The sequence below is a fragment of the Oryctolagus cuniculus genome, chromosome 8 (assembly GCF_051225735.1).
Source record: "Oryctolagus cuniculus isolate XC-2025 breed Fujian yellow rabbit chromosome 8, ASM5122573v1, whole genome shotgun sequence".
Classification (NCBI taxonomy): Eukaryota; Metazoa; Chordata; class Mammalia; order Lagomorpha; family Leporidae; genus Oryctolagus; species Oryctolagus cuniculus.
In genome coordinates, this window is record NC_142874.1 from 84,624,411 (window position 1) to 84,643,590 (window position 19,180).

A 19,180-nucleotide genomic window follows, 5' to 3' on the forward strand; every position below is an offset into this window, starting at 1 on the left:
CAAAGAAATGCCTATGAAATTCCTTCTATGAATGTAATTATCACTACACCTTAAAAATATCCTTACTGTTAAAAATAACTCTGCCTTGGTAGATTATTTACATGGCATAGCATTGTAGATTCTACATTTGCATTTTCTTTTTTTCAGCATGTATAACATTCGGTTTTATAAATTTCAGTTTTAAATATAGAAGCACAGGACAAAATTGATTTAGAATAGATTTATCAATGTTACTGCAGACTTGTTATCTCTGAAAGAAAATTAAACCAAGTCCAGGTCATACATTTTGGGGGAAAAGACTCCAGCCCACCACTGTGTGGCAGGGAAGACTCCAGAGGGAGTACACTCTGAGACTCTACTAGATCCTCTCAGTGCATGTAAGGTTTAGCCTAGCATATTTATTTTTTTAAAGATTTATTTATTTATTTGAAAGGCAAAGTTAGAGAGAGGCAGAGGCAGAGAGAAAGAGGTCTTTCATCCGCTGGTTCACTCTCCAATTGGCTGCAACGGCCAGAGCTGTGCCAATCCAAAGCCGGGTCTCCCACATGGGTGCAGGGGCCCAAGGACTTGGGCCATTTTCTTCTGCTTTCCCAGGCCATAGCAGGCAGCTGGATGGGAAGAGGAGCAGCTGGGACTAGAACTGGCACCCATATGGGATTCTGGCTCTGCAAGCATCAGCTTTACCCAAATGTCATAACACTGGCCCCTAGCATATTTATTTTTAAATGCAGACAATTATCTCTATTCAAGAATACATTTTATTTCAAGCCAGCTTCACAAGTTACAGGCAGCAAAACTGTTTTTATATTTATATCTAATAATGCTAGTCTAAAAAAATACTCATACAGAATATCTCTCCCAGGATCAGCACTGTGGCAGAGCAAGCTAAACCAGCATCTGCAACACTGGTATCCTATATGATCACCAGTTTAAGTCCCAACTGCTACTCTTCCAATCCAGCTCCCTGATAACAAGCCTGGGATAGTAGTGGAAAATGATCTAAGTGTTTAGATCCCTACATCCCATGTGGGAGACCCAGATGGAGTTACAGGCTCCTGGCTTTGGCCTGGCCCAGCCCTGGCCATTGTGGCCATTTGGGGAGTGAACTAGTGGATGGAAGACTTCTCTTTCTCTGGCTCTCCCTCTCTCTCAAATAAATAATTTTTAAAAAGAAAAAAGGAAAAAAAGAATAACCCCAAAGAAAAAGGATATTTGTGCCTAACTATTACCGGTGTTTCCTCCATGAAACCAAACATTAGAAAGAACTTAAACGTCCACTATTCAAATAATCATATATAATTCTAAATGGTTATTTAAAATGACAAATACACAATGTTCAACAAATATTCATTGAGTGTCTACTATGTGTTGGAAAAAATGGGTCCATATGCCAAGGGTATATCAAAGAACAAAGATATAAAAATCCCTGCTCTGATTGAATTTAATTTTAGTAGTAAATATGAGAAATACACATACAGAAAAATAATAGTTAAGATTTCAGAAAACATAACAAATTGTACAGAGATTATATTGCTATGTAAAATATATATTGTAATGACTGATGTGATTTAGAAGTGGTAGTATTTAGTGTTATTCAATCATTTTTGTTAAATAAAACATAAGTTAATTGCTATAAAATATAAAAGTTTTGAAAGGCTAAAAATGTTTTCTAGCTGGGAGCATCTAACAACTCATTTAATTAATTATTTATTGAATATAATTAATTATTATTATTATTAATTTATTCCACCATTAAAATAGTGGCCATGTCTAGTCTAATGAAGGATCCCAGAAAATTATAGATCATCAACACAGTGTAATGTATGCCCTGATAGGGACAAAGAAAGAAGACTCGAATCTCACGTTTCTGAATTCATTAAAAGAGTCAAGCAATAAATTTACATACAAAGAAACAGAGAAACATGCACTACAGCAGTCAGTATGCTAGTAGAAGAACGATAAGCTACATCTGAAGAACTAGGAGTCCAGTAAGAAATAACGTATGTCTGCATTTGATCTAAATTAGCTCATATTTAAAACAAAATTAAAGTATTACAAAAAATGTTTTGATTCTGTTTTTCTCTCATTTCAGATTATTCCAGAAGGCAATGGGTTTTGAGACACATCCATTGGCAAAACACTTGTCACAGGCATTGCTTGGTGAGTCTGACATTTGAACATGGCAAACATTGCCCTCCGAAACCTGTGATTTAAAAAAAAAAAAAAAGGAAAAACCTGAAATTATCCTACAATGACTTGGGTTTTTTAGCATTTTTATATATAGCTAAGGTGCCTTTTTGCCAGTTGACATACCCAAATAAATTTCTGCCTCCAACTTTAACAACCCCTGTTGAGAGCCATTATAAATATATAGGGTATATGATACAGTTATTGACCAATTTTACACCATTGATTATAAACATTGAAAACAGTAATGTAATTCAGTCATTAATGCATGTTTTAAATGACACTTCCAGGGGCCAGCACTGTGGCATAGCAGGTAAAGCTGCTGCCTGCAGTGCCAGCATCCCATATGGGCGCCGGTTCAAGTCCCAGCTGCTCCAGTTCCGATCCAGCTCTTTGCTGTGGCCTGGGAAAGCAGTGGAGGATGGCCCAAGTCCTTGGACCCCTGCACCCATGTGGGAGACCTGGAAGAAGCTCATGGCTCCTGGCTTCGGATCGACCCAGCTCCGGCCGTTGTGGCCAATTGGAGAGTGAACTAGCGGATGAAAGACCTCTCTCTCTCTCTGCCTCTCCTTCTCTGTCTGTGTTGCTCTTTCAAATAAAAATAAATAAATAAATAGACACTTCCAATATCAACTGCAATGAGTTATTTGAGCTAAGGATAGGTGTTTCATGCATCTATTCTTCTGAGCAACCACCATTGAAATTAAGGGGCGGGGCTGGCGTTGTGTCCAGGTAAATGGCTACATGTGCTGCCAGCATTTCATATGAGCATCAGGGCATGTCCCAGCCACTCCGCTTCCGATCCAGCTCCCTGTTAATAGCCTAGGAGAAGCAGTGGAAGTGTTTGGGCCCCGCCACCCACATGGGAGACCCGCAGGAAGCTCCTGCTTTGGCCTGGCTGAGATCTGGCTGTAGTACCCGTCTGGGGAGTGAACCAGAGGATGGAAGATTTCTCTGTCTCTCCCTCTCTCTCTGTAACTCTGACTTTTAAAATAAATCAATCTTTAAAGAAAAAAAAAAGAAATTAAAGGGACTTAGAAGGATCTTTTAAAAAGCACTACCAGCAGTTGGAATTAAAACAGTTCTTGGGGTGGGCGTTGTGGAGCAGTGTGTTAAGCCACCATTTGAGACATCCACATCCCATATCAGGGCTGGTTCATGTCCTGGCACCTCTGCTTCCTATCCAGCTTCCTGTTCATGCACATCCTGGGAGGTGCAAGTTCTTGGGTCCCTGCCTCCCACATAAAAGATCCAGATGGAGTGCCCAACTCCTAGCACAGTCTGGCCCAGTCCCATCTGTTGCAGGCATTTGGAGGGTGAACCAGCAGGTGGAAGATTTCTGTATATGTGTTTACTTTGCCTTTCGAGTAGATGAAAATACACATTTTCTAATTTTTTAAAAGATGTGTTCTTTATTCTTCTTGGGTGGGCTTAAAATCTTTCCAGTGCTTCACACAGATATGGTTAAAGCTGTTATCTCAAAAATGGGCATAAATATATAAGCTTCATGGAAGTAGCATGTGCACTCCAGGATCAAATTACCTAACCTCTAGTAAGAGTTTCTAGCCAGAGATTTAAGTACAGTAGGTCTGTTCATTCCATCTCTCTGCAGTACCAGGAAATATAATCATCTAAATTTCACTGAGGAAACAGGAAAGGCATTCTCTGCTGAAAGTCCCAGAGCAGAAGGAATGACTACTTACCTCTTGCAGCTCCACGCTGGAGTGTTCTCCTTGCATGGGAATGACAATGTCATCTTTCTGGTAAGTATAAACTATGTTTTCCACTAAGGGAGCCCAACATTGACTTGGACATTTTCTGGTAGAAGAATCACCCTTTTCTTTGGAATCTACCACTCTCTGTATTTGGGTATTGTAAAATCTCTTCCAGGGGCTTTGCAATTTTTTTATTTGATAGGTAGAGTTATAGACAGTGAGAGAGAGAGACAGAGAGAAAGGTCCTCCTTTCCATTGGTTCACCCCAAAATGGCCGCTATGGCTGGCGCACTGCGCCAATCCGAAGCCAGGAGCCAGGTGCTTCCTCCTGGTCTCCCATGTGGGTGCAGGGCCCAAGCACTTGGGCCATCCTCCACTGCCCTCCCGGGCCACAGCAGAGAGCTGGCCTGGAAGAGGAGCAACTGGGACTAGAACCCAGCGTCCATATGGGATGCCAGTGCCACAGGTGGAGGATTAACCAAGTGAGCCACAGTGCCGGCCCCCGAGGCTTTGCATTTGAAGATGCTTAGTGGGTAGGACTGGGGTCTCGGGTTGCCTATGATTATCTCTAAGTGTTGAAAGTCACAGATGCTGCTCCAGTTACAGGAGCTAAATAATGTTATGCTACATTAAGTGAATTTCTATCAGTTACCCTCTGGAAAGTCTTAGAGCAGAATCCACTGGCTTTCTGTATCCATTTTTTTATTCACCAGTATTTTAGACATTACTTACCTTTTATTAGCAGCCACATAAATACAGGGATTGTAGAATGTAGAAGATTTTGCAAACAGTGGTGCTATGATGGCCATTGCGGGAGGAATCTTCTTTGGATCACCAAATGAAGCCCATAAGCACACGATGGAATAAGGAGACCATGCCACCAAAAACATGAAGATCATTATCACAGACATCTGTTTAAAAAAAAAAAAAAAAGTATCTGCCAAAGTCAAAATCCAAATCTAATCCACTAAAAAATACTGCCATATCTAAAATAGCACAAAAATCTATCAGTATTGGAATCTGAATAAGTCTAGCTGTTGATGACAAGAAGAAAACAGTTGAGCTTTTGTCTTCAATGTTCTTTGTTTAGGGACCTGAACTTATCTATGATAATAAGAGCTGGTGCAGTGGGTGTGTCAGTTAATAAATGACACTGCCTTTGAGAATGTTAACACTCATAAGGAATGCCTCTTTTTTTCTAAGAAACACCACAAAAACTAACTTTGATGAAAGACAGATGAGAACTCACCCCACCCATTCACAGTGATTATGCTATGAATTGCTGGCACTGCTTTTCTCCCCATTCACTGTGATTGTGTGCTAATTAAATATATATATATATTTAATTATTTATAACTTTTGAAACTCAACTTAGAAACCAGTAAATCTTATCTTGAGTTTGATGAATTCCAACACAAACCTTTTGACCTGAATTTATATTACATAGAGGCAGTCTGATCCTGTCTGTATTTAAAATTTTACATTTTTTTCTATGCAGTTCTTTAATGTTAATTTTGATTTTTTTGAAAAGACTTATTTATTTGAAAGGTAGTGTTATAGAGAGAGAGAGGAAAAGAGAGAGACAAAGAGAGACAGAGTTTCCCTTGCGGGTGCAGGGGCCCAATCACTTGGGTCATCTTCCACTGCTTTCGCAGGCACATTAGCAGAGAGCTGGAGCCTCAGAAGTGGAGCAGCTGGGACGTGACCTGGCACAAATATGGGATGCTGGCTTTGCAGACAGAGGCTTAACCTGCTATGCCACAATGCCAGCCTCTAATTTTGATTTTTAAAAATTTCTACACTGGGGCCAGAGCTGTGCTATAGTAGGTTAAGCATCCACCTGCAGTGCTAGCATCCCACATGGGCACAGGTTTGAGTCCTGCCTGCTCCTCTTCCCATCCAGCTCTCTGCTGATAGCCTGGTAAAGCAGTGGAAGATGGCCCAAGTGCTTGGGCCCCTGCACCCGCGTGGGAGACCCGGAAGAAGCTCCTGGCTCCTGGCTTCGGATCGGCTCAGCTCCAGCTGTTGTGACCATTTGAGGAGTGAACCAGAGGATGGAAGACCTTTCTCTCTCTCTCTCTCTCTCTGTAACTATGACTCTCAAATAAATAAACAAATCCCTAAATTTCTTCACTAAACTACTTTTTTTAGTTTAGCTTTGTTTTAATTACTGAGTTTTTAGTGCTTACTTAAATTTTTTGTGTCCAATGCTACGGCTCACTATGGCTCACTATCTATATCTCACTATCTAGTTCTCAGCCTGGATACGACTGGGGAAATCTCCCAGAAATTAGAAACAAAAAGAGACAAACAAATAACAACCACAAAACATGAGACAGGGTGTGGAGCTTTTGGCCTAGCATTAAAACAATGCTTGTACACCTGCAACCCACATTGGAGTGCCTGGGTTTGAGTCCTGGCTCTGCTCCCAATTCCAGCTTCCTGCTAATGCACACCTTGAGAGGCAGCAGGTGATGGCCCAAGTAGCTTGGTCTTCATCACCCACATGCAAGATCTGAATTGAGTTCCAGGCTGCTGGCTTCAGCCTGGCTCAGCCCTGGTTTTTGCAGGCATATGGGGAGTGAAGCAATGGATGAGCTCGCTCTCCCTCACCCTCTCTCCCCCTGCCTTTCAGATAAATTTAAAAATAAGTGTGAGACTTTATAGAAGAGAAAGAAGATAAAGCCAGACAATTAAATATCCACATAAAAGGAAGTTCAGGAAAAGGGAACAGAGAGGCAAGACTCACCAGAGAAACAGGGTAACACACTCTTCCAGAAGGGGAAAACCAGAGGCTCCATGTTCAAAGCGCTCACCAGGCACCTAGCCTGGTTGAATAAAGACCTATCCCAAGGCACATCCTTATGAAATTTCAGAAAACCGGAGACACAGAGAAGTTCCTCTAAGCCTCCAGAGAGAACATACGGGTCACTGCAAAGGCTCACTCACCAGGATGCTGTCAGCCTCTGCTGTGGCAGTGCTGGGAGCGAGGAGACCACAAAGAATCCCTTCACATTTCTTTCAGAATTGCTTTTGTACTCAGAATTCTAAACCAGGCAAATCATCAGTCTGAGATGACAGTAGAATTAAGATATTTTCAGTCATACATAGTCCTAAAAAGCACATCTCCTGGTGGCCTCAGGGATCTACTAAAGAGTGTACTCCGGCCGGCGCTGCGGCTCACTAGGCTAATCCTCCGCCTGTGGCACCGGCACACCAGGTTCTAGTCCTGGTCGGGGCGCCGGATTCTGTCCCAGTTGCCCCTCTTCCAGGCCAGCTCTCTGCTATGGCCCGGGAGGGGAGTGGAGGATGGACCAAGTGCTTGGGGCCTGCACCCATGGGAGACCAGGAGAAGCACCTGGCTCCTGGCTTCAGATCAGCGCGGTGCGCCCAGTCACAGAGTGCCAGCCGTAGCAGCCATTGGGGGGTGAACCAACAGAAAAAGGAAGACCTTTCTTTCTGTCTGTCTGTCTGTCTCTCTCTCTCTCTCACTGTCCAGTCTGCCTTTCAAAAACAAAACAAAAAAACAAACAAACAAAAAAACAACTAAGGACAGAATGTTAACATTACAATGACAGGATGTGCAGAAAGGAAGAAGTGAGGGAGCAGTGGGGCCAGTTGGTGGCATAAGAGAAATAAATTCTCATCAACCACAACAGGGACTCATTGAGAGGTGAGAGCAAACAGAAACATCTAAAAGGGCAGATAAGCACCCCATTCAGAACTGTAGAGGCAAACACCAGAAGACCCTGCTGGGGAGAGACAATCAGGGATTTGGGAGAAGAGACCTTGGTGAGCCAAGGACTCCTTCCAAAACATCTCCCAGGGGTTTTGGCTTCTTACCTTTGTTACATCTACCTGGTCTGACCAGTCTCTGTTGAGGTACTCAGTGCAGTCACTGGCCCTATGTTGTTTAATGGACTGAGTGACGTGGTAATAGCAGTAAAACATCACTGTCAAGGGCACGACAAAATTTATTGCAATAACTGCCATTGTGAAAGATACAAAAGATCTGCAAATAAGAAAAGGCAATCATGACTACTTATTTAAAGTTCTAAATGGGGGGAGGGAAGGGAAAAGATAATTATTAGAAACCACACTAGCAGTCATTATATTGTTAAATAGCTTACACAGCGTATTTGACTTTTAGTTCATGATTTTAATTTTAATGTTTATTTTTTCAGAAGCAGAGCAACAAAGAGACAGAGAGAGAAATATCTCCCATCTGCTGGTCCACTGGTTCACTCCCTAAAAGCCTATAGATAGCATCTGGGGCTGCACCAAGCTGAAGCCAGCAGTCCAGAATGCCATCGGGGTCTCCCACGTGGGTGGCAACAGCTCAACTACTTGAGCCTTTATCTGCTGCCTCCCAGGATGTGCATTAGCAGGAAGCTGGATCAGAGCCAAGTAGCTGAGATTCAAATTAGGCATTTGGATATGGGATGAAGCTTCTCAAGGTTGGGCAAATTCCAGTCTGCCACCTATCATTAAAAATAAAGTTTTAGGGGGGCAGCACTGTGGCACAGTGGGTTAACGCCCTGGCCTGAAGCATCAGCATCCCATGTGGGCGTCAGTTCGAGACCCGGCTGCTCCACTTCTGATCCAGCTCTCTGCTATGGCCTGGGAAAGCAGTAGAAGATGGCCCAAGTCCTTGGGCCCCTGCACCTGTGTGGGAGGCCCAGAAGAAGCTTTAGATCAACGCAGCTCCAGTCATTGCAGCCAATTGGGGAGTGAACCATCAGATGGGAGACCTCTGTCTCTCTCTGCCTCTCCTCTCTCTGTGTAACTCTGACTTTCAAATAAGTAAATAAATCTTTAAAAAAATAAAATTTTAGGGGCTGGTATTGTTGTGTAGTAGGTAAATCTGTAGTCTGTGTCACTGACATCCATATGAGCACCAAAGTCCCAGCTACTCCACTTCTGATCCAGCTCCCTGCTAATATGTCTGGGAAAACAGTGGAAAATGGCCCTAGTATGTGGGCCCCTACATTCACATGGGAGACCAGGAAGAAACTCCTGGATCCTGGCTTTGTTCTGGCCTGGCCCTGGCCATTGCAGCCATCTGGGGAGTGAGCCAGCAGATGAGAAGATTCTCTCTCTCTCTCTCTCTCTCTCTCTCTGTGTGTGTGTGTGTGTGTGTGTGTGTGTGTGTCTCCCTATCTCTCCCTTTTACTATGTAACTCTGACTTTCAGATAAATACATAAATCTTTAAGAAGCAAATGAAGTTTTATTGGAACACAGCCATGCACATTAATTTACCTGCTGTCTATGATGGCTTTCACAGTACAATGCCAAGTTGAAAACAGACTCTGGCTCATGAAGCCTACATTGATTATCCTTGGGCTCTTCACAGAATAAGTTTCAGATTTTAATTTAGTTTGAGACTTAGAAATTTTCTTTTCTATTTCTATTTTCTAAATGAGTCATCTCTTGTTTCCTTTAATGAACTAAACTATCCTCTTTCCCCTGCTAAGTGTAGAGGAGCCTCATGAAGAAGCAAGCAAGTCCTTGCAGTGACTGTATTTTGATGCATGGTCTCAGAATATGTTTGAATGAGAGATTATTTTGAAAGCGTACTACAGAGGTGCCCTGAGTTTCCATGAGAGCTTCATGCTGCCTACCTTCACTGACCCTTCTCCTACTCATGATCCTACCTCTGTGATATGCAAATATTGGAAAGGAGATTGGCACATAAACCCATAGAAGAGAAGAAGGAAAGGACAGAGTACGGGGGAGAAGGAGTCTAGATTATCTTTGCTGGCAAACAAGTATAATTCTCTTTTCTCAATTTCATTTTCTGCTTGAATCACTTCATTAGCAAGGAAGCACTTTGCCACATGCTGTATGAGAAACCTGTAATCTGAGCTTAAATTTGAAAGGATGAGAAAATGTCTACCTTAGAAGCGCTTGGTTATAAAGTGTAAATGTTTCTCTTACGTGTCATTTTTCCGCCAATTGATGGTACAGGTGGCCCCAGTAGGATCTGGGGCATAACTAGCCCACCCTGCGATGGGCATCAAAGCCCAAAACAGGCCGTTGACCCAGGCTCCCAGAATCAAGCCAAGGTAGGTGCGAGTGGTCATTCTTCTCCCTATTAACAAGCATATGAACTATTAACATCATTTGCCAATGATGGACTTGCTTTGTTTTAATTGATGATGCGAAATTATCAAGTAGATCATTAATAGACATTTTTGTTCACTCAAAGCCTAGCCACATGAATTCATATATGGGAAAGAAAATGGCAAGTAAGTTGAAACCCAAATAATAAAAGGACCAGTCAGAGAATGAGCTGGGAGTAGAGCTTTCCAGGCCTAGGAAACCACAGTGTCCAAAGACCCCAAAGTGAGAACATAGAGAGAGTGGCCCTAGCCATCCTGGAAAAGGTTGTCAGTCTCCAGATCTTGCAGCATACTGCAGGTGCCTAGTGAAATCTGGGTTTTACTGTAATAAGAAGCCACTGAAAGTTGTAAACAAGGAATGCCAAAGAAATGTGACCAGCCCTGACTACAAATCATTATGTGTACATTTTAAAGTGAATGTATATTGAGTGGCCATTGGTCAAGAAATGAGAACGCCAAGAAAAATGCTGTACCTACGTCAGGATGACAGATGGTCAAGTATCGATCCATGGCCACGACTGTGAGTAACCCAATACTTGCCATTCCAAAAAAAATATTCAATCCAGCATAAATCTGAAAATGAAAATTGGGATAAATCCACCATTCTAAATACCCTCCCAACTAACATTTAAATTTTTGTCCTGTAGATAGAATATATTTCAAATATATTAAATGTTTTTTATTTTACTATTTCAAAATATACCTTCCACTGTCAAATTACAACTGCCTAACTAAAGGCATTTATGAAAAGGGTTTTCAATAGTTAAATATTTTATAAGACTTAAGATGGAACTTCTATACAACCTACTCAGGTGCAAAATAGATCATTACATGGGGTGCGGTGCATATAAACAATAAAAATTAGTATTCAGAAGATAGGTAGTTCAACAGAGGAAAAAACAAGCTCAGTAAAAAAGTGGCCACATGATGACTGAGCTGTTCACACAGGCTATTTTCATTAACTATGTTCATGGCACAGGAAAATATGTGTAACCAAAGAAAGTATCCAAATAAATATAAATTATAGAATATCTTTTCATACTCACTAAAATGATAAGAATTTAAAAGTCTGACAATCTTAAGTGATGGGAAGAATGTAGAGTAATAGTAGTGCTCATAACAGGAAAAATCATTTTGGAGAGCAATTAGGCCACATACGATAAAGCTGAACAGTCTTTGCAACTCAACTCTAAACATGCCTACAGAAACTCTCATTTATTGCAGCATATATCAGTATATTGTGAAGTAAAAATTAGGAACAAATGTTCAATAATAGTAAAATAGAAAAGTACATTGAGCTATGTTCATAAAATGGTATATCATATTGCAATCAAAATGAATGCCTTACAGTCACATTCATCAACATGAATAAACCTCAGAAACCTATCTAACAATGAAAGTGAATTGTATAAAAATTATATAATTAACACAAAAATTAAAGCATTCAGATATTTTTTGTTGATGTATATGTATACATAATAAAATAGGAAAATATTCATGGGAAGGAAGGGGATAAGGCGAGATGGGATGCAATGGCCTTCAGCAGTGAAATTTTATATCTTTAAAAAGAAAACCTGGGGGCCAGCACTGTGATATAGCAGGCAAAGCTGCTGCCTGCAGTGCCAGCATCCCATATGGGCATCGTTTTGAGTCCCAGCTGCTCCTCTTCCGATCCAGCTCTCTGCGAAGGCCTGGGAAAGCAGTAGAAGGTAACCCAAGTCCTTGGGCCCCTGCACCCATGTGGGAGATCTGGAAGAAGCTCCTGGTTCCTGGCTTTGGAGCTCAGACAGCTCTGGCCATTGCAGCCACCTGAGGAGTGAACTAGCAGATGCAAGACTCCTCTCTCTCTCTCTCTCTCTGCCTCTGGTTTTCTGTAACTCTGCCTTTCAAATAAATAAATAGATCTTTAAAAGAAAATCAAACCAAAACCCATTTTTTCCAACTATCCTAAAGCAAATTAATATTCATTAATTTCCTTGTCAGTAAAAATACAGTAAATATATTTAATAACATATTTACTGCTGTTGCTATTGCCCTCTCATGCAAGGCTTTTTCCAGGAGAAAACAATCAACAGCCTGGTAGCCTAACTATATTTTTTAGCTGGTATGAATAAGTCACTAAGTATTTTATTATTTCAAATGAAAGCAAGGCATTTCTTTTTGAATTTGCAATATGCAAATTTTCATTTGAACACACAAACTTTTTTTCCCTAGTTGAATGCTAGTTGTTTTATTAGTTCGGATTGGAGGAATTTCAGAAATATAATAAGGGTTAATGATTTTGCTTCTCTTGTTAAAGAATATATTCCCAGTTGGTTCTGAATTCCTGGTCACCTTTTTTCTTAGAAAATCACCATTTCTTTTATCTTACAATATTTTCTTTGGTTTAAATTTTTGGAATTTTTAAAGACATTTATAATCTCCTTGACCTACTGTATTTTGCTTTCATTCCACAGTACCTGACAGCCTGCATATCCAAACTTCCAACTTCCATGCAGATCTGAAGCAGCAGACATGGGATAGCCAATGCTGCTGACACCTATGTCCGTAAAAGCCAGATTAATAATAATTGCATTCGTGGGTGTTCGGAGTTCCTTGTACTTAATGAAGATGCCTAGAACTATTAGGTTGCTGAGAATACTTATCATACCTGAGAACATACAAAAATATTATGCATGTTATTTAATTGGAATGTTTAAGAGTAGAATCAAAAATAAATATTTAAGCCAGTTGAAAAACATGGCAAATGTATTTTATTGTATTTTAAAGCTTATTTATTTATTTGAATGGCAGAGAGACAGAGAGACGTGCCATCCTTTGGTTCACTCTCCAAATGGCTGCAACAGCCAGATCAGGGCCAGGCCAAAGCCAGGAGCCAGAAATTTCATCCGGGACTCCCACATGGGTGGCAGAGACCCAAATACTTGAGCCATTCCCAGGAGTCTTAGCAGGAAGCTGGATCAGTAGCAGAGCGGCCTGGATTCTAACGGTGGCACTCGATTATGTAATGCTAGTGTCACCAACAGCACCCCAATGCTGGCTCCAGCGTATCTACTTTAGTCAATTATTTGAACAGTTGGCTTTAAACTGTAACATCTTAATGGCCCTTCAGTAAAGTAGAAATAAAAAAAATTAAAACACCAGGAAGCTTCCAACTGCATAAGCCTGCACTGAAGGTCGGTGTCATCATTTCTGATCACTCTGCCCCTGAAATTCTTCCCTCGACTTTCGTGACCCCTGCACTGCTAATTGCTCGGATGCATGTACTACTGACCACATGCTCTTGTTTGGCAGCTTAATCTCCTCTTCCTCCTTCCTGAGGGCTGAGACTCTTCTTTCTCTTTTCTTCTTTCCTTTCTGAAGCCCCAACCAACATTCTACCCCAACGGCACTTCAGTCAATGTTGCTAACCCTGACACACACTTGTTTCACATTTTCTCCTTTTATTCAAGTAATTGCCATTAAATGCTTACAAGCATCTGCCTGCCATGTGTAGGATCAAATGATTGTTTTAATATTTCTTTAAACTATTTACTCAGTATTTCCAAATATGAATTCTTCGATGCAAACATCCCTATGGAGTCATTATCTAGATAGGAAGTCAAGCAAGTTTTGTAGCCCATGGAAAAACCTCACAGGTGATACCCCCTCATCAAGTTTCTACGATCTGAGATCAGACTCTCTACTTTGTAGATCCGGAAATTCAATGTTGTCGGTGCCCTAGGGGATGACTGGACTCAGGTGTATTGATGACTACTCTTAGTAAGCAGAATGCCAAGGAATTGATTTACAAAGAGAAATGGCATTTAGTGAACTGGATGTCAGTCTGATCAGCATCCCCTAGGCTGCAAAGCAGGTATGTGTTTCTCATAAGCCAGACAAGAGCTGCACTAGATCCCAACAATGTGTGTGAGGGTGAAGGAGGGGAGAGAGGGCTGTGAATAAATTTCAGTTGAGTGGGAAGATTCCTAGGCAGTAGGAGAGGTTTGTGCACCAAGCAGGAATGGAGTTATCTCCCCTGTCCTTCTCCCAAAACCCCCACATCTGGTCATCAATTCTACCTTCTAACTCAAGAGAGTCCACTTCTTCCTGTCTCACTGCCATTACCCTCTCTTCAGAATCACTACCATGGCCTCCCACGTGGTCCATGAGCTGCCCTGAGAGCACATCTGTAAAACGCAGCTCAGATCATGTCATTCCTCTGTTCAGAACCTGTCAATGACTCCCTGTCACCTTTATGGCTAACATGGTTCTTCATCACCTGGCACTCAGCCCTCTTCATCAGCCTGTCTCTCATCCTGCATCTGATTAGAATTCATCCATAATCAATTATTTTAGATCCTTAAATTCACCTGCCCTTCCACCTCCCAGCCTTAACTGGAGTGAGTGATCAAGGATACTCACTCGATCAATGTCTGTTGCACTAGACATTGGTAAACATTTACTGGAGCTAAAATCTACATGAGAGATTAAATCTAAAATGAAAAAATCTAAATATGGTCTTGATAAAATTAATAAGTGAGGAGTCAGAGCTATGGCTCAGCAGGTTAAGCCACAGCCTGTGGCACCAGCATCCCATATGGGCACCATTTCAGTCCTGGCTGCTCCACTTCCAATCTGGCTCCCTGCTAACGTGCCCAGGAAAGCAACAGAAAATGATGCAAGTGCCTGGGCCCCTGCACCATTATGGGAGACAAGGATGAAGCTCCTGGCTCCTGGTTTCAGGCTGGCCCAGCCCCTGCTGTTGCAGCCATTCAGGGAGTGAACCATCAGATGGAAGATCTCTCTCTCCTTTTCTCTCTGTAACTCTATCTTTCAAATAAATTAATCCTTTTTTAAAAATTAGTAGGTAAAATAAATGCTTTCACTGCAGAACAGAAGCATGAGAGGTTAAACATGCTTCCTTTAATACATCTACCAAAAACATAAGCAAGTAAACAACACATACTCATGGCATTCCTTGATAAAACTGACCCTTGGAGTTATGCATGAGGGCTGTAGAACCAAAGTGGCTAGAATCAAATCCTAGTGTAGCTACTCAGTAGATGTACATAGGGAAAATTTCTTAAACTTTTCATCTCTATAAACAGGGAAAATAAAGCTAAAAAGTAATTTACTGAATTAGGATAAATTAATCTATGTATGTAACAGTGCTAAGTACATAACAATTATTCAAAGATAGCATTAGTACTAATAGTTAGATTACTATTATCATCATTATTACAGGCATGAGAACCAGACAGAACCATTTCTTAGAAAAATGCCCCTTTTGTAACCAGATGAAAATCACGGTAGTTTTTCTTGGCATCTACAAAAACTAAGTAAAAAATTTACATACAAAGGATTTCCATATAATTAACAGTGAGGGGCCAGCACTGTGGTGAAGTAGGTTAATCCTATGCCTGTGGCGCCAGCATCCCATATGGGTGCCAGTTCCAGTCCTGGCTGTTCCTCTTCCAATCCAGCTCTCTGCTATAGCCCAGAAAAGCAGTAGAAGATGGCCCAAGCACTTGGGCCCTTGCACCTGTGTGGGAGACTTGAAGGAAGCTCCAGGCTCCTAGCTTCGGACTGGCCCAAGTCTGGCCGTTGCAGCCATTTGGGGAGTGAACCAGCAGATGGAAGACCTTTTTCTCTGTCTCTCCCTCTCAGTCCGTAACTCTACCTCTCAAATAAATAAATAAAATCTTTAAAAAATTGACAGTGAGACTCTCTCATTTTTTGCATCAGCAAAGCAAAGGAGAAAATAGAACTTGATCAGTACTTATCACAGGGAAGTATTCAAATGAATGAGCTAACATGTCACTAAAACTGCAAAAATTAAGGAATTCACAATTTCTTGTACAAGACATAATACTCTAGTTGTGACTTATTTTATAAAGAATAAACTGGTTGCAGAGAAATTGTTACACTTTTTATTTTTGGATGTTTGAAAACTTTCATGAAAGTCAATCTAAAAAATAATGAGCCCAATATAACAGAGTCACTTCTAAAAGTTGATACTGAGAATAAAATCAAAGTTAAGCCCCTGCTCACTGTAAAAATTACACCACAATTAAACCAATACACAGAAAAAAAAAAAAAAGAATTTCTACTCTCTTTCCCCACATTTTTTTTCCCCCTGCAAACAAGCCTGTATCCTAGCCTAATATTTGCACCGATGAGTATGAATACCTGGGGGGAAGAGACAAGTATTTGTCCAACACCGACTGTATATGTGATTTAGGCACATTCATGTTTCAATTTCCTCCTCACAGCAATCATAGATAGCTTGTTTATTCTTATCTCTGTTTTTCAGGCAGGAACGTGGAAGAACAGTAAGGGGAAGAATTTGCTCCCAGTTACAAAGATACTAAAAAATGAAGTCCAAAACTCAAGAGTTTTCCAATATAGCATTCTGGGATGAACTGAATTTTCAAACTCTGACCTCAATGATAGTACCATACCTGACTCTCTTTTGAGGACTTTAATTTTTTTCAATTTAATTTAATTCTTTAGATTAATTAATCAACCAACATTAATTAATTTAAATTCATTCTTTAACTTTCTTTCAATCTGTAGCTGGATTCTACTACCCTGAACAAAATAATGCAAATGATGAATGAGAAAAGTAAAGGATATATAAATATAATTCCTCATGGTACACTCTTTTTTCTCTCCCTTCCCCAAAAACCTAATTTGACAATGTAATAACCAAATATAGGAACAATTTTTATTTAAGAACTATTCATTTTACAAGAAACTTTTCTCAGCCTGCTTCACTGTTTTCACATTATCAAAATTCAAAATGACCTGTGACATTAACCTCCATTATAAATGCTTTCCCTCATTCTTTCATCTCTTGTCTTATCTGATCTTCCCAGGCCAGAAGTATAATACTGTCATCTTCACTTACCACGTGAGGAAGCCAACTCAGACAGGCTAAATGACTTGTCAAGACTGATCCAGAATATGGAACTTGACAACACATCCTCTTTCCATAGAATTATGCTGAAAACAATGACTCTTAATGGAGTAAAAAGTCATACCTGCCAGAATCAAGTAAGTTGCCACAATATTGTGTTCAGTCGGGGAAAAGACAGAGCCATCTTCATGTTTAAAGTCTGAACTGTTGCTTAAGTTATTCCTTAGCATTTCGTAATAAAGACACTGACGCAGTCTTCATAAGAAGCCTTCAATAATTACGAATGATCTTATGAAATGCTGCAGAGTGATTTTTCAGGACCAACTGTTTCGACTTAGAAAACTCCAAGAAAGGCCATTTCATAGAGGCTTTCCCTTAACAAATTTAACTGGACAAAAGAGAAAGGATTTTAATTCCCACAACAAGGGGAAAGCTTATTGGCACAACAAAGAAAGAAACACCAAATTCCACACATTTTTACCAATTTGGGCATTAGTCTTTAGATAAGAAGATTAGCAAGCACACATATACCATTTAAACAATAAGCAAACTCAGATCAGTGCGGCAAATAACTGCTTTCTGCTGGAAATCGCTTCTGAAATCAAGGACCAGCCTTACTCCTACGAAATAGATTAAGGCCTTTGATTTCTACTGACCCTTTGAGTTTTTCCATTTCAGTTTCTTTTTTTCCATAACATCTTAAATAATTAGAGAAAGAAATAATCTCTTTAAAAAGATATATTTGAGACAGAGTGAGCTCTTACTTGCTGGTTCATTTCTCAAAGCCTGCCAGTGGCCCAGAGCCAGGCCAGGCCAAAGCCTGGGGTGCAATTCAGGTCTCCCTTGTAGTGGTGGGAGCCCAACTAATTGAGCCATGACTGCTTCCCTCTGGAAGCCAGAGCCAGGTGTTAACCCCCAGCTTTAATGTGAGATGAGGGCATCCTAACTGGTGCTTACCTGCTAAGCTAAATGCCTACCCTGAATGAAGCAATATTGCCCTGTACTTCAAATATCACTTCCCTAAAGATGTCAGTATTGCTTGGTGTGAATCTTTTATTTACACTTTTCTTTCCTTATATATTCATAGGAGTGTATGTTTTCCCTACTTTCTTCTTCTAAACAAAATGAGATTGTGCTGGGGTGGTCTTCAAAAAGTCCATGAAGGGGCTGGCTTTGTGGTGTAGTGGGTTAAGCTCCTGCCTGCAGTGCCAGCATCCCATATGAGCATCGGTTCCAGTTTCAGCTGCTCTACTTCTGATCCAGCTCTCTGCTAATGTGCCTGGGAATGCAGCAGATGGCCCAAGTTTAAAAGTTTTTTTTTTTTTTTTTTTTTTTTTTTTTCTTTTTTGCAAGGCAGAGTTAGAGAGGGAGAGATCTTCCATCTGCTGGTTCGCTCCCCAAATGGCCACAATGGCTGGAGCTGGGCTGATCTGAAGCTAGGAGCCAGGAGCTTCTCCTGGGTCTCCTATGTGGGTGAAGGGACCCAAGCACTTAGGCTATCTTCTATTGCTTTCCCAGGCCATAGCAGAGATGAATCAGAAGTGGACCAGCTGGAACTCAAACCGGCACCTGTATGGGATGCTGGTACTACAAGCAGTAGCTTTACGTGCTATGCCACATTGCTGGCTCCAAAATTAATCTTGAAGAAAAAAAAAATGTCTGTAGAAATGTGCATTCCTGCAATTAAACAATATATGGTTGAAATATACATATTATGTATGAATATACATAGAGAGGAGAGAGATACTATGCAACTTATTTTCTCTTAAATCCACTTAATGAATTCCAGGTCAATAAACCTTACTTATTAGTATAATATTACTAGCTACACATTTCATAGTATGGATATACCAAGGTCTCTAAGATTTACCTCAATTAACCCCACATGTTGATATATATATAGGAGTGATTATTTGATGATACATTAACAGCAAAGTGTCTGGACTCATTCATCTTGTAAAGTTCCAGGCAATTATACTCTGGACTGTCATATGGTGTACAATGTTAACACTTTATTAAAATGATAGTGTATCATTACTATGCCTTTTTCTGTATTCTTTATACCATGTAACATTAAAATCTGATTCTTCTCAATAAAATCAGTAAAAAATTTCAGAAAAATGCTTATTGCAGGTGTAAGCATAGAAGAGAACCACTAGAGGGCTATATTTACTCATGTACCTTAACATTGTAACTGAGTAGTTTCAGGAAGGACCGAAGATAACTCACCTGTATATAAAGTCAACTTAACAGG

General features: G+C 40.6%; 1 protein-coding gene across 5 annotated transcripts; it reads right to left on the minus strand.

The window, feature by feature from the left end:
• Positions 1-1,214: 1,214 nt before the first annotated feature.
• On the minus strand, positions 1,215-17,865 carry RRH (retinal pigment epithelium-derived rhodopsin homolog). 5 transcript variants are annotated; one of them, XM_002717186.5, is made up of 8 exons: positions 17,691-17,865; positions 17,051-17,314; positions 12,485-12,675; positions 10,499-10,598; positions 9,841-9,994; positions 7,746-7,914; positions 4,635-4,813; positions 1,223-2,203 (listed from the first exon to the last, which is right to left on the minus strand). In XM_002717186.5, the coding sequence occupies exons 2-8, from the start codon at positions 17,154-17,156 to the stop codon at positions 2,089-2,091; spliced, it is 1,014 nt and encodes a 337-aa protein (XP_002717232.3). In that variant the 5' UTR covers positions 17,157-17,314; positions 17,691-17,865; the 3' UTR covers positions 1,223-2,088. The 5 variants fall into 5 exon arrangements, with proteins under 5 accessions (XP_089159081.1, XP_089159080.1, XP_002717232.3 ...); XM_089302952.1 differs by lacking the exons at positions 17,051-17,314; positions 17,691-17,865 and adding an exon at positions 15,360-15,556; XM_089302953.1 differs by lacking the exons at positions 17,051-17,314; positions 17,691-17,865 and adding an exon at positions 13,300-13,473.
• Positions 17,866-19,180: the final 1,315 nt, after the last annotated feature.